This window comes from Anabas testudineus, chromosome 22, assembly GCF_900324465.2.
Source record: "Anabas testudineus chromosome 22, fAnaTes1.2, whole genome shotgun sequence".
NCBI classification, from domain to species: Eukaryota; Metazoa; Chordata; class Actinopteri; order Anabantiformes; family Anabantidae; genus Anabas; species Anabas testudineus.
In genome coordinates this window covers 12,421,121-12,436,082 of record NC_046630.1, presented here as the reverse complement: position 1 = coordinate 12,436,082, position 14,962 = coordinate 12,421,121, and the positions used below count along the sequence as shown (strand labels likewise).

At 40.2% G+C, this 14,962-nt stretch overlaps 1 protein-coding gene across 4 annotated transcripts in view; it reads left to right on the top strand.

The window, feature by feature from the left end:
* Positions 1-14,962, top strand: part of strbp (spermatid perinuclear RNA binding protein) — a 63,988-nt gene that overhangs the window by 36,601 nt on the left and 12,425 nt on the right. For all 4 annotated transcript variants that reach the window (XM_026339617.1, XM_026339616.1, XM_026339619.1 and 1 more), the window contains exons 4-9: positions 6,579-6,838; positions 7,668-7,836; positions 9,770-10,016; positions 12,739-12,851; positions 13,718-13,813; positions 14,135-14,246. In XM_026339617.1, coding sequence (XP_026195402.1) covers positions 6,579-6,838; positions 7,668-7,836; positions 9,770-10,016; positions 12,739-12,851; positions 13,718-13,813; positions 14,135-14,246 — 997 coding nt within the window. The remainder of the gene's footprint in view (positions 1-6,578; positions 6,839-7,667; positions 7,837-9,769; positions 10,017-12,738; positions 12,852-13,717; positions 13,814-14,134; positions 14,247-14,962) is intronic.

Genomic DNA, 14,962 nt, shown 5'->3' with positions numbered 1-14,962 from the left:
TAACTTGCTCCAGACATGTGTGTGCATCAAAAAGAGAGAGATAGATAACTGATAGGAGCTGGTGCAGATGGGAGTGTATAGTTTTGGGATTGGGGAGTAGACAGGAGATGAGAATAGTACATTACCATTAGGGAAAAGAAGACTGTCATGTTAAGAGACAATAGCTGTTAATAAACAGAAGAACAGTACGAAAGTAAACAGACAAAGACAGATACAGAGGTCAATGTGGAAAAGAAAAGGATGACATTTAATTACTTTTGACTGTTTTCTTTGTATTTCATTCATTGACATTTGAGTTGTTTATGTCATATTCTTACACTGACGAGAAAACATGACTGCTCACCAGGAGAGTAAATAATACTGATGTTCTCAACAATGGTGCATGTTCTGTTCTGGGATATATTAGACTCAACAGTCAATTAAGAGGAATTTTCTCACTAATCACTAGTGCTAAATAAGTTTAGAAATGAGGCTTGCTCCTTATATAACAGCAGAAGAGGAATGTGTGAGGAAAAAGACGTGGTAAAAAGAAGAGGAGGAGTGGATGGCTCAAAAGATCTAAGAGCAGTGGAGGAAGAGGATGACAAGTGGGGGCTGATAAGACCATAAAAACATAAATGATATACAGGAGCGCAAGACTTGAAAAGCATAAAGAACATGGAAAGCAAAAAGAGTAGCGTAAAAAGGTGGAGGAGGGAAAGGGGGCGGCGAAAAGAGGTAGGGAGAGAGAGACAAGGGATTGATTAATAGTCTTAGCCTGTGACAGTGGGAGCCTTTCCCCAAAGGGGGAGCACAGCAGAAGATAAATTATTAAAAACCAGAACAAGAGGTGGAGGAATGAGCACAAAAAGGCATAGAGTGGAGGAGGATAGAAGAATGAAGGGAGGAGGAGGAGAAGGGAAAAGGATGATTGAGAGAGATTGAAAGAAAACAAGATGTTGCTGAGGTTGGACTTTGCAGAAGAGGGCACATGGCTGAGGTCATAAATAACCAAGGGTAATGAGACTATTGCATGCATGCATGCATGCTTGTATGTGTGTGTGTGTGTGTGTGTGTGTGTGTGTGTGTGTGTGTGTGTGTGTGTGTGTGCGCGTGTGCACACAGCAACACTGTTCTGCAATTAATCTTGACTTATGGTGATGCAGCAAATACTGTGGGTGACCTTGGCAAGGGATTCACCGCAAAAACCGCACAATACACCAAAAAGCTTCATAGTCACTTTACCTCTGAGCTTTCTGCATTTAATGAGTACACATGCCCACAGTTTTTGCCTTCTGCAGTCCTCTTCAGTTCCTTCCCCTTTCATCTTGACTCCAATTTTTGAGATCAGATACACAGTTAATAGAAGACGTAACCGAATTGGTTAAAATAGCTGTAATGTTTTAAAAGCTTTTGTTAAAACTGAGTATATTTCAATAGAACATTTTCATGCTCTTCCGTATGACGGCATTTTGTGTTTATTTCATTGCATCATGGTCATTTCCCTCATGCAGACATACTCATAGTTCATACACTAAATGTATGTTCAGAGCCAGTGCAATGTCAGCTCATCTGCTCTCAGCCACTCAGTCATAACATTTTATAGGCAGGCAATACGTGTTTTAAACCATGCTACCACACTAGCAAGAGCAAAGGATACAAATAAAAAAAACACAGACTGTGTGTTTGTTAGATCTGCTGGATTGTGCAGACACAAGTGCAATTTTGCTTATACATTTTGATGTATGTGTATCCTGCCTTCATGTGAATGTGTGTGAGTGTGCATGTTGTAATTTGAAAGACAGCAAGAGAGAGAGAGAGCACAATAAAACTGGGTAGCAGAGTGTGGTGGGTCGGCCTGCCAAGCAGAGTGCAGATAAATCACAGGATGAATTTTTAATGCAATCTCCTCCCGGTTGCTGGATGTTACGGAGAAGCCACCGAGTTGTTTTTTTCCCCCCAGTCTTGCTTATCCCATCACCCCTGGAGTATTTTGTGATAGATTTTTGAAGTTTTTAAATTTTATTTTCTCCCTCAGCTCTTTTAGGTTTCATGTTGTCCTAAAGAGGTGTGACATTTCCTCAAACACCACTTCTGACATTGTTTGCCTGGTATATCTAAGTGATGATTTGCTTTTTGGAGTTTTAGTGCAGTTTGCTTATGATGGTGTTTTGGCCTGTGTCAGCATCAGTACAAACAAACCTTTATTTTTAGCACAGCTGGCTATAAATATTAAAATTCACCTTTTCTCTACCGCCTCCCATCTCCTGCAGATTTCTCACCTTTACTGCCCTTGTTTGTTTACATTTGGAGGCTTTCTTCACATCCTCATCTTTCCCTCATCTCTCACTTGCTCTTCACAATACCACATAGTGTGAGCTGTCGTCAAAGCACTCAGCACGCATTTGAGGCACATGACTTATTAAAAGAAAGAGCACACAAACACCTCCACTGACGCACTGCCTAAGCACATACACACACACACCTAGCACAGTGTTCTTAAAAGATTCTCTAAAAATAGATGGTAATAGATCTTTAGTGGAAAAGAAAACAAACACAGGTATTGAGTATTCCTCCAGTCACAGATGATATTTTTCTAGATAGTTTTGTCCTAGACATGTGGTCATGTAATTCGTAACAGATGGCCACAGAAAGACAGGATGAGACATGAAGAGCGTGAAAGAGACAGACAGCAATGGAGAGGAGAGTCACTGGATTTTGCAGCCTCTAAAGTGAAGTAGCTGCCACTGACAGGGTGCGTGTCTAAGCGCAGCACCTTGAACTGAAATGGTTGTTCTGCAGGGCATTAAGGACTAAATGGGGATGATGGATGGAAGTGAAAGACACAGTGTGCGATTGTGTATATTAGACACTGTATAACTCATTTTCTGGCATATGCCATTCATATTTCCTGTATTTATCGTGTGTCTGAACACCTGTGCATGACTTTTTCTGTGATATGTTCAGTGCATGGGTTTCTTCTGTTGTGTATGCACATCAAGTTGTAAATTCAGTGTAATGTGGTTATGTAACATGGGCCTGCCAGCCGGTTGGCCTCACTAGACCGTGAAATGGGGTGTAATTGGTAAGTGTGTGGTCTAAGAGCACAGCACAACAATGCCATGTAAAGGTACCGTGTATATACACACTCACATAATGCATTGTGTTGGCGGCCAACTGACAGTCAGCCAATTAAATACTTTCTGTTTCTGATTCACCAATATGTGGGAGAAGCCCCACACAGTAGTTCTTTGCCTCCTTTATACAGTTGTACTGATATTGTATATTTACTATTAGGCTATTCACAGTTGTTTTGGATTTCTGAGCTTTGGCTGAATAATTAGTTTTGGTGATGTGAAATTCATGCTTTTACTGTGCACCTGAATTGAATGCTGTTATGCCTAAATGTAGACACATGTCCAGGTCTTCAGTTCAAATAAGTAAAACAATGTTTATTTTACTTAATGATAAACAGGTATAAAAAATGATGGCATATTTCCATTACTAAAACATTATGACATCAGCTTAAGGTGAATGCATTAGAATGTGAAATAGTTTTGTGTTTTTCACATTGCGGGCTGTTATAGGCATGTTGCCTTAACCATCATGTATGATTAATTTTGTTGTCCCTCATATGCTCACTTGTGCACATTTGGACAGGAGAGCATATTATGTGGCTGACCTCCAGGTTGTGTGGCGGTCAGGGTGAACTCAAGGACACCCACAGTAGTCTGTAAAAGGTGTGTGTGTGTGTGTGTGTGTGTGTAAGCTCTTCATTTATTACATATGGCACGAGAGGTGGCTTACATGTGACTCAGTTTACTTATCATGTGACTTGTTAAAATGTGTGCAGCCTTATCTGAACATATGCCAGCCTAAGGGAGTCAATTCCTGTCAGTGAGTCCTCCTTAACTGCTATGATTTAGATGGTGTTCAGAGCGGCTGGACAGAAACTCCCCCATGGTCGAGAAGTACTGATGCACACGTTGTAGACACTCTCCTCGCAATGTGGCTTATGACTGCAGAAGCTCCCATTAGCAACGGCCCATAAAATTTGCGACTGCTGGATCTGTTAAGCACTGTTCAGAGAAGATACACACCGCACTGTACACATGCAAGAAGGTACACACACATTTGCACAGTTATTGCTATTTTGTAATACTTGCACTTAAGCCAAAATATTATGTTTTGTCTATAAAGAGCAGAGATTTTAAAAATTACTCACAGAAAGTACAAAAAAGTGCGATTGCTTTTATTATTGATCGAGTTGAGTTGGAAAAGACAAAGGGGAAAACATATTGAGAGACAAGTAAGAATTCTTCATAGTTAGTTATTAATCAATCAGTCACTCTGTTGACATCTGTTTGGTGCTGTTGTATAACGCTAATAAAGATCTGTTGAAAGCAGCATTTCAGTGTACACCGAAGTATTGATTGCCTGAATATGTCAAAAATGATGACGTAGAGAAAATAGCCTGCACAGATTATTTAAACTTGCTCTTGTAATGTATTGTAATGAATTCATTCAGTGTCACTCTAGTTTGCCTTGCCAAAGTGTTGGAGAAGCACAGTTGAGTCCCAGTGGGACTGGAGTGATGTGAATGTTGCTACATGCCGAGATACACAGCCATGAGGCTGCAGTTATTTTGCAGAGCTTGTCCTCCATTCTCTTAATGGCTTTATCTCACTCACTCTGATGAAAGAGACTGTCACCAGTTCAATTAGCAATGCGATGAAGTGTGTGTATGTGGGTGTGTGCGCGTATACATGTGTGCAGGTAGTCCTTGGATTTCAAGTAGATTGATTGTAGCGCTTCAACTACACTATCCGTGCCACTCTGAAAAGGTCATCTCTCCTCTGTGTGTCTGCATGTCTCTATGTTTGTGTTGGTTGTCGTGCCTGGTGTGTGGTTTTCTTTGAGTAGATGTGTGTAGTGAATGAAACGAAATGTGGGTCTCAGAGATAAGCAGGTCTACTTCGCAGCTTGCTGAGAGCACTCTCCTCATGTTGAACTGGATTACGCACCTCAGGCTCCACAGCACAGTGTGATAACCTCTAATGATTACAAATGAACGTCGCCCTTCAGATTCAGGTTACCATGCGATGATGTAAACAATGGCTTGATTGTATCTTCATCATTTTCTCTGAGATATAATATCTTTGTGTTTCTAAAAAATGAAGATAGAGATGAAGGGAAGACAGAGATACGGGCCAGACAAAGGAGCTCTGAACTGCAGCAGTAAAAAAAAAGACAAGCTGAAGATGAACAAAATCCAATGACTTGAAAACAGGTTGAAATGTTTTTCTGTGTTCACAATTAAACAAAAATTTTAATTAAGGGCACAACAGAAGTGATGTTGCTGCTAGTTGTAAAAGCATTAACAAATGAATATGAAATCCAGTGTTTTGACATGCATTGTAATATATTAAATATCTGTCCTATTAATTACTGTAGCATAGAAATTACATTATCTGCATTGAATCTAATTTAATCATTTTATTATAATGCGTGTGTAAAAGGGATATCCCATCATGTGCTCCCTACATACGTACTACATAGTTTCATTGTTGTACTTGATCAGTTTACATTTTAATTATGTTAATATATCATGTTTAGATGTGTATTTACTCTCTAACACAAAGTGTTGTGTATTTAAGAGTAAGAAATATGCATATACATTTACAAGGTGTTTCCAAATAAATGCTTAAGCTCGAGGACCCATCTGGGTGATATTAATTGAGTGCCTCAGTGCCTTAGTTGCATCCTCCCGTACACCTGCTCCTGTCATTCATTTCTTTAGTTTTCTATTCTGCCTCCCCTTCCATAAACATTTTTTGTCTCGGTCTCAAAAGAGTCTGGGTGCAGACAAAGACGGCTGACAGATGGACATTATTGATAATAGTATGAAGTTGATACATTTTTGCCAGAGATGGACCATAAGACAACGTTGGTTAGGGTTAAGCAGTAGGGTCAAGCAGTGAGGGTTATTAGTCACTGCAATATGCCTGATGTCCTCCTTCCATGGTTTCCCTCCTCACACCTCCCAGAGAGTGAGAAGGAGCAAATGAGGGAGACTTGAGCTGACATGAATTCCCAGGGCCAGAATGTCTGATTGAATTAGGACAGGTGGCGAGGATATGAGGATGGTGGTCAGATTAATTTCTGATAGCTGGGTGTAGATGTGCACATGTACATTTGTGCACGTGTGCATGTCAGGGTCAGTGCAATTAAAAGGGTGCTGTCTTTGAGTTAATAATTGATTTCTTCAATGCCGGAATGAAAGCAACACATCAGACAAAAAAGACATATCAGTACAAGTACAGTATCTTGAATGTTGTTCTTTTGGTTGAAGTGTTTGTTTGTTTGTTTTTTTAATATTGGATATGTGAGGGAGGAAAATCTGTCCCCAGCATTGAGACCAAAGATTGATTTGATGGATTAAAGCTCAATATGTTGTTATAAACCTCTCCAGAGGTACATTTTCTGTAGATATCGAGAGAGTGTTTGTGCATGTGTGGTTGTGTACAGGCACTGTATGTATGCATCCCCCATATTCATGTTCCCAGACAATTTTACTTATTATTTCTTCTCTCTTTCAGAGGTCCTTCCGTTCCTTTAGTAACGATGACCGCCATGTCATGGCAAAACACTCCACCATATACCCCTCCTCTCAGGAGCTAGAAGCAGTCCAAACACTGGTGTCCACTGTCGAGAGGGCTCTCAAACATGTTTCTGATTGGCTGGATCAAAGCAGCAGCGATGTCCATAGTCAAGTCGACAGCCAACCAGACAGCACAGAGGAGGATGACCCTGGCGATGAGCCCAGCGATGAAACAGAGGATTCAACTGACAGCTACAGGTGAAGTAGAAGTAGAACAGTAATTAATAGTTATTTTCAATATCCATCTCTTTGCAATTTATACCATTACTGGATTGAATAAGAAAGATGAGGTGTCACCAATATTTTAGGAAATGGTTACTGTATAGGTTTTATGTTGAGAGAGAAGATCAATACCACTCTCATATCTGTCCAAAGCTTACAGAGCCACTAACCAGTAGGGGTGTAACTGTTCTGAAATCGAGACCCAAACTATGACATAAACATTTGTGGTCACGGACACCCCTGCCCCCAACCTGCTGCGACCCTATTGCAGATATCATACGTCTCTCATGGTGGAGTCTCCTGCATATTAATAGTGTTTCCCTGACACCTGCAAATATGATACACAATCATGGAAATCAGACATGCCCTGTCTTAAGATGACCTATCAGTGCCTCCAACACCTAAAAAATTAGACAGAGTAGGCAGTTCTGCACATATTCAGTTCCAGGCAGCAGAGGTTTGTTTTGCACGAAAAGAAATTAGCTTAACCACTGGGTACAGTCTTCATGGTCAGCTACTTGGTTCGCTACTTCTCATTATGATCTTGAATTGCCTTGTCAGATCTTATTTTGCAATGTTAAGTGGCGCATTGTATTTTAATCATTGGGACAATAATAACAGCATGTTTCCTTCTATAAGTCCATATGTTTCCTCTTGTATTTTTATAGTACTTCTCTTTGAAAGCCATACATTAATTTGATAGCTTTTGACTTTCTTAGCTACAGATTGATTTGGGTTTGTCCCTGTAGTGAAAAGGCACATAAGGTGTGTATGTATCATTTATTTAGTTCTTCTTTAAAAACAGGGAGTCCAACACTGGTGGTGTGCTGTGTGGAGTGATCAGGATTGGCCTGGTGGCCAAAGGCCTCCTGATCAAAGGCGACATGGACCTGGAACTGGTGTTGATGTGCCGAGACAAACCCACACAGACACTGCTGGACACTGTCTGTCACAATTTACCCACACAGATAGAGGTTAGACACACACGCACGTGAATGCACACAAATCCACATGTATTGCAGGCATGCACACAGACCAATACTTCTCTTTCTTGTTCTGTATCTTCTGTTTTCTCACTCACTCACTTGCTGCAGACGTGCACACACTGCAGCTTTCAGTGATGCCAAAATTGAATCCAACGAAGTAGTATTCTTATCACACACTCCTTCTCCAATGTCAGAAATTAAGCAATTTGGATACTCTTCCACATTTTATGGGTGTTTCTGCTTGAATTTGACAACTCTCACTGCTGTGTGTGCATGTGTGTACCTTCATGTGAAAGTTTAAAGAAAAGCATTGTTAGTGTTGGCATCAGTAGGCAGGAGACAGCAATATTGCCAAGTGAGAAGCTAAGAGGTGTTCTGGTATGTATGAGTCATGTGTGATTAATACTCTCATCACTACATCAGTGTATGTTTCCTCATTAACAAGTCATGGCACAGGATTGAAGCTCCTGACTTTCACACAGGCTAAAAAACACCAATACGTACAGTATCATTTACAGTACAGTGCACACAGAGTGCACACACAATGCATTTGCATTGCATTTAATGTTGAAAGATCCAGGAATTAAACTGTATTTTGCTTTTACAATCTTTACAGTCTCTCTTATAACTATTATATAATGTGGTAGATATATATACTGTAGTTAGTGGCAGTCAGGTCAGGTCACTTGACTAAACATCCGTTAGGATGCAAAGTATTTAGTAGTAACTGCTAATGTGGTAAAAACTCTTCAACCTGGTCGGCTAGTGCAGAAATGACTCAGTGAATAAATTCTCCCCCTATGCCTCATCTGTGCTCACTCCCTTTAGCAGTTAAGTGGTTTGAGAGGGGGGAACACAAGAAGGGAATGTGTGTGTGTGGGCAGGGAGGTAATCTCATGTCTCAGCCCAGTGACCAGAGAGTCTGATTTTCTCATCAGAGCCAAATGAAACGTAGATGGGCGCGCTGCGACTCGATGCTCACTTAAGCAGTGTCGGAAACACACACTCACACAGACACACACACACTCGCACAGACACACAGACAGTTGTTTGTTTTTTTTTCATTTGAATTGACTTACATTAATAGTTCACTCTGGATGTTTACTCTTACCTCAACCATACCTGCCACATAGAGTACCTAACCCTAACTCATATATTAACCTTATTTACAGACAAAAAACAAGTCTTAACCTTCAACCTTTAAAGACCATTTTCCCCCTCAGATGAGAGTCGAGTGACTAAAATGTGAATTAATGAACTTTATGTATTTCCCAAAAACTACAATCACGCACAACATAGCACAGCAGAAACTTCGCCAGTGCTGCTCAAGGCCATGAATTGTGTTACATTTTATGTACATCTTGTTTATTTTATACTTATAACTTATAGTCGGTCATAACTTTTTCTACTTATACACACAGTACTTATACACTATATGCCTGTGTGGTCAAGTGTGTGCACCACTGTGTGCGTTCAATTGAGCTGTGAGCTACATGTGTGAAAGCAGAAACACAGCATAATGCTCAGACATGATTCACCTACATTCAGTTCATGTGTGAAAAAATGAATACAGTATGTGTGTCTGTCAAGTCCCAAATGTGCTGCGTATGTTTGAATGTATCTCTTTTTGGCCACAGTGATCACTTACTTGGGAATAAGGCCGGAACGAAGCAGATATTCAACTTCACAAAAATAATGTCTGTAACTAAGAAATTATAGCCACCAACAAAAATAAAATCAGTCCTCGTGTGCATTTACCTGCTTTCATATTCCACATTCTACATTAAATGATTTCTGCACCTCACACATCCAGTGTCTGGAAACTGCAGCAGGCTCAGATTAATGTTGCTTCTTCTTCTTCTGCTTCTTCTCTATCTGTACTGAGTGTGATCACCTGTTTTGTCTGTTTGACACTTGACAGAAGCTGACAGAAGAGAAGTATGAGGTCACCAGTTCATTGCCCGAGGCAGCCATCTTGGTACGAGCTACAACAGAGCCCAAACTCACGCTTAAGATTACCCTCACCTCACCAGCCATGAGGGAAGACGTGGAGGAAGAAGAAGAAGAAGAAGAAGAGGAGCTAGAGGAAGAGGTGGAGAATGAGGAGGAAGTAGAGGAGGAAGCAGTGGAGGAGAAAGAGGAAGAGCAAGAGGAGAAGAATGGGCGAGGTAGGAACACAGAGACCCACTCTCCAACACACACATACTAATCCGCATACTCAGTTTCATTTTGTATTATATTTGTGTGTAATTTTATAGAGCTCAGTTTTTAGTTCCTCTTAAACAAGAGATTTGACCTCGTGAAGTGGTGTTTACACAACACAAGAAACGTTTAGGGCTCAAACCTGAGTTGAAACACACATGAATTGTCTGGTAGTAACAATCTTCCATCCCCATCCTCCTCTTTTCATGGGTAGCAGGAACTGGTTATAATTGGTTGTGGAAGGTGGGAGAGGAAAGCAAGGCCAGTGAAATCAATAAGCGAGGGATAGCAAGCTGCCCATCCATCCTTAGGCTCTCATCCAACTAGGCACTTAGGTCTCAGAGAGAGATGAGAGATAGCACAAAAGTTAGCCGTACATCATTCCATGTGCCACAGCAAGATGGAGACGAGCGCTCTTCTTTCTCTCCTCATGCTCTAAGAAGAGCACACAAGCACACACATACATACATTCAACCACGAGCAGCAGCAGGCATGCACACACCATTTTTCTATGTGACGGATAAAGATGCCCGTCAGGCTAGATGAGCACTATTGGAAATTGAAGAATGTGGACCATGGGCCCAGACTAATATTTCTACACACTGACACATGCACAAATAACAGCTGTGTGATCTATCAACACCTCTTTTTTAATCTTTTACTGCTTTTGCCTCATTGGGGCACCATTAGTAACATATAAGAGGGTTTAGGGAAAGCAATCATATGCACATGGTCCATACAAATTAAGTTATGCATTTATGCTGTAGGATTTCAATAAGCTTTGGCTATTTAGATACTGTTAGGTGGATCAATAATAACTTATTTGATATACAGTATTCAATATATTGATTCAAAATAGTGCTTGGTAAATAAATCTGCCATTTGAATGAGTTACCATGTGACCTGTAGTCACTTACTTTCAGAAGACTATGTACAGTTATATATTTTATCTAATATATTTTTTCCTTGCCAGTATATGTGTGTATTACATGAATGTGTGCTCTTTAAGCTCAGATACTGTACCACTAACTTCTTTGTGTGGTCACAGTAGGAGAGAGGGGTGGAGGGAGGGTGCTGTGACAGTACTTTAGAGATACAATAGCAAAGAGAATTTAAAAAATGAGTATGAGAGCCATTAACGAAGTCAGTAATATAGAAGGAAGGCAGCGATAAAAGAAGAGCGAGGGACAGCAGAGCATTTGAGAGAAGTGGGAGGACAAGCGTAAGGAGGAGAAAGACTGTAATGATCCAGTAGCAGCACAGTGGTCCCTCTTGCAGCTGGGACCACTCTGACAGATCGTGAGATACACCATTATACTGTGCATCAAACAGACACATGCATACACACTACTCCATGCATTGCACAAAGGAGGTTCGACACCATAATAATGGCCAGATGATACGTGATAGATGTTCTCATGCTGTTACACATCACACACAGTTAACACTTCAGTTTTATACCTTTTGAGGGACGGATTTTCTCTTTACAAGAAAGTGATAAGGAAAGTATTTACCTAGCTGTGTTTTAATAAGAAACCAAAAGGCCCTTTAGTGTGTTTTTTATCATTTTCAGTAGGTCCCACACATATTAAATTCTCTTTAAAAGCCCCACGTAGCAGCACTCATTCACATACAGTTGCATTTGGTTCAGGTCGCCTTGCATATCACAGAATTTGTGCTGATTTTCAAGCTGCAAAATGGAAAAGATTATAGTAACTCAGGCAGCCTGGTGTGTTGGGCACTATGAATCAAATGTATACATGCACAAGTATAAAAACATCCCTCTTTTACCAAGAATGATGCACTGACTAAACCCTGCCTTGATCCCTCCTGTGTTGTGTTTGTCTCAGACTGGGTCAAACTATTATAGACTCTTTTTTTTTCTTTTCTTTTCAGTTCTACTTTAGGAGCGCTTGATTCTGTGTTTGCCAAGACGGGGTGTTGAATTGCTTTTTTTGCCCAATTTTTTGTATGAGCCTGTGAAATCAAGTGCATCTTAAGTAATGCAGAAGAAAAACAAACTCCTATTTTGACTCCTGCTTGGTGCAGAGTGGATCAAAATAAATGAAACCCTTTTCAGATACATAAAGGCAAGATTGATTTACCTTGCTGGGCACAGTGAAATGACTGGATATGACTCTGAACAATGCCCACACACAGTAAATCAAACACTCCTTAGGTATTTGTTTGGTGTATGTCTATGAAGGGGCTCTCCATCCCATAAAGCTGTCTCTTCCCTTGTGACCCTGGTTGCTCTCCCTTTCACTGATTCGTCAGTGACGGATGGATGTAAACTGCTAGATCGCCGTGTGTATAATTTTCAACACAATAATGTGTGGGGGGAACAGTGCATGTCAACATGTGATGCAGTTAAGACATGATTTACTGATCACAGTGTTGAAAATGACACAGCGTTTAAAGCATTCATCTCAGATCTGTGAACTGTAGAGAGTGAGCACTTTCTACAAGGAGAGGAGCAACTTTATGGCATGAAAAGCACCTTGTATGTACCAAAATATCCATGCATGTGTGTATGCATGTGTGCACTCACACACAGTTCTATGTGTGCTTGCATACATTCACACACGCAAAACTCAAACACACACACTCAGCCATGATGTGTGTGTGTGTGTGTGTGTGTGTGTGTTTTTATGTTCTCTACATTGGGTTGTTATTGTTTTGTGGCAGTGTTGGGTGCTGCTGCGCAGAGAGTGGAGGCTGAGGAGGAGGAGGGGGAGGTGCTGGATAGACACAGATGTTTGTTGGCCCTGGCAGCGCTGCGACACGCCAAGTGGTTCCAGGTCGGCACCCACTCACTTCCTGTCTTCCTGCCCAATGCTTATTGTAGCCTGACGAATCACCCAGAGGGAATACACTATCTGTCAGCTAACACTTTGGTCCTAGTTGTAATCCACTCAGTTTAGACTAATCAAAAACAGCTGTGCAGAAAGAATACATTTATATTTCTATAAATGTGAATGTATATGCTGGCATTATCACAAATTATGTTTTAATTATAGAAATATGTGACAAATATATATTTTGTTATCTCAGGTGCAGTTCAGTTTGCAACATCATGACCAAAAAAGACATCAGACATCACTTACATAACTTTCAGATTCTTTCATTTTTCAAAATCTCTTTAAAGTCTGTTTTTTTTTTTTATTATTATTACTGACATTCCACTGACTAAATTGGAAAAAGATGAATGTAGAGAGTATTGTAAGGCTACAAAAGCAATGGTTGTTTTTCTTTTTGGCTATTATGTGAACCTGTCTGCTCTGTACAGTATGCCAATGCTTCCCTTTGATTCCCTTCCCATACCTTTCCACATCTGTATCCTAAACCACTTACCTTACTGACAACAACACTGTATAAGTTTAGAAAGTAGATGTCCCCTACACACCTCATAAAGATATTCATTTTTAGAATAGCATGCTTAGTTGACTAAATTCAAAATTCTAAATATTCTCTCTCTGTGAGCATTTCACACAGATTATGACTGTGGCTTTGCAGTGTAAAGCAGCCTATCTTTATGTGTTTGCTCAAATACCACTCCTTCTGCACTCAATTTGTTCTCTCCCTCCCTCTTTCTGTTTAATTTTCCTCCTCGTCTCCCTCTGTCTTTTCCTCTTCTCTCCTCTTCTATACACTCTACCATTCTCAGGCTCGAGTGAACGGGCTCAAGTCCTGTGTTATCATTCTCAGGATACTAAGAGACATGTGCAATAGACACTCCGTCTGGGAGCCTCTCAAGGGATGGGTGAGTCTTTTACTGTAATTACCTGCGTTTGAATGTTAATTCTATGAAATTAAAACAAAGTGTTCAGCCCCTTTGGATTTTATTTTGCTATTATTTTTCCAAAACACACACAGTCTCTAAAAACTCTAAATATATTATGCAAATACAACATTTTAGTAACAGATGGAAAGATTTTATGAAATATTTACTAGTACCAGTCAGGTACAAGTTCTATTTCTCTGTGCGTTTAATTTCATATCAAAGGGGTAATTACCTTTCACTGACACGCACCCTTTTTCCATTGCTGCTGCATATTCATGGGTGCTGTATGTGTTCTTGAAGCCCTTAGAGCTTATCTGTGAGAAGGCAATTGCCACCTGCAACAGACCTCTTGGGGCAGGAGAAGCCCTGCGTCGAGTGATGGAGTGTCTGGCCTCAGGCATACTTCTACCAGGTACGGAGCATGAATATACAACTGGAAAGATTTGAGAATCAACAGACAAGTGCATGTGTGTGATTTTATGCTGATCTCTGGCATTGCTGATGAGTATAGCTCAGAAACACACTCAGTATGGAGAGATAAGCAGTTACATCTAGGCTCTGTTTGGCACATTTTTGAGCTGTTTCTGTGTGCGAGGTTGAGACCTCATCAATGACCCAGCAGAGCACAGCTGCCTGAGGCAGATCATCATTAAGAGAGTATCTTAATTAGGAGCAGCTGAAGGGTTTCTTTACGAAATGTTGTGCATCCTTGGAAAATCTTCAATTATTCAAAGGCATGTTTCCATAAAGCCAAGTTTCATTTTATTTAATTGACAAATTTTGTTCAGTGATGTCCTTTGAAACCAAGGCTTGTTGAGTAATATTTCTAAAGCACTATGGGTAGATTTCTATATATATTTGTAGATGAAGGTTTAAAAAAGAGATATGTCACACTTACGGGACAATATTTACCTACAATAATCAAATTGAAGACAAATAACGCATAGTTACTCTAAGTTGCTCTAAGTATTTTAATCTTTTAAATTAAAGAACCGATTGAAGAAGTTCGCCAATTTAGATTTATATCTTGCTGCTGGTGGTGATTATCAAAACATTTTAAAATCGTAACTGAAACTTATGTGAAGCACAATTATGTTACTGAGCACTAGTGTTACTACATAAAGTTGC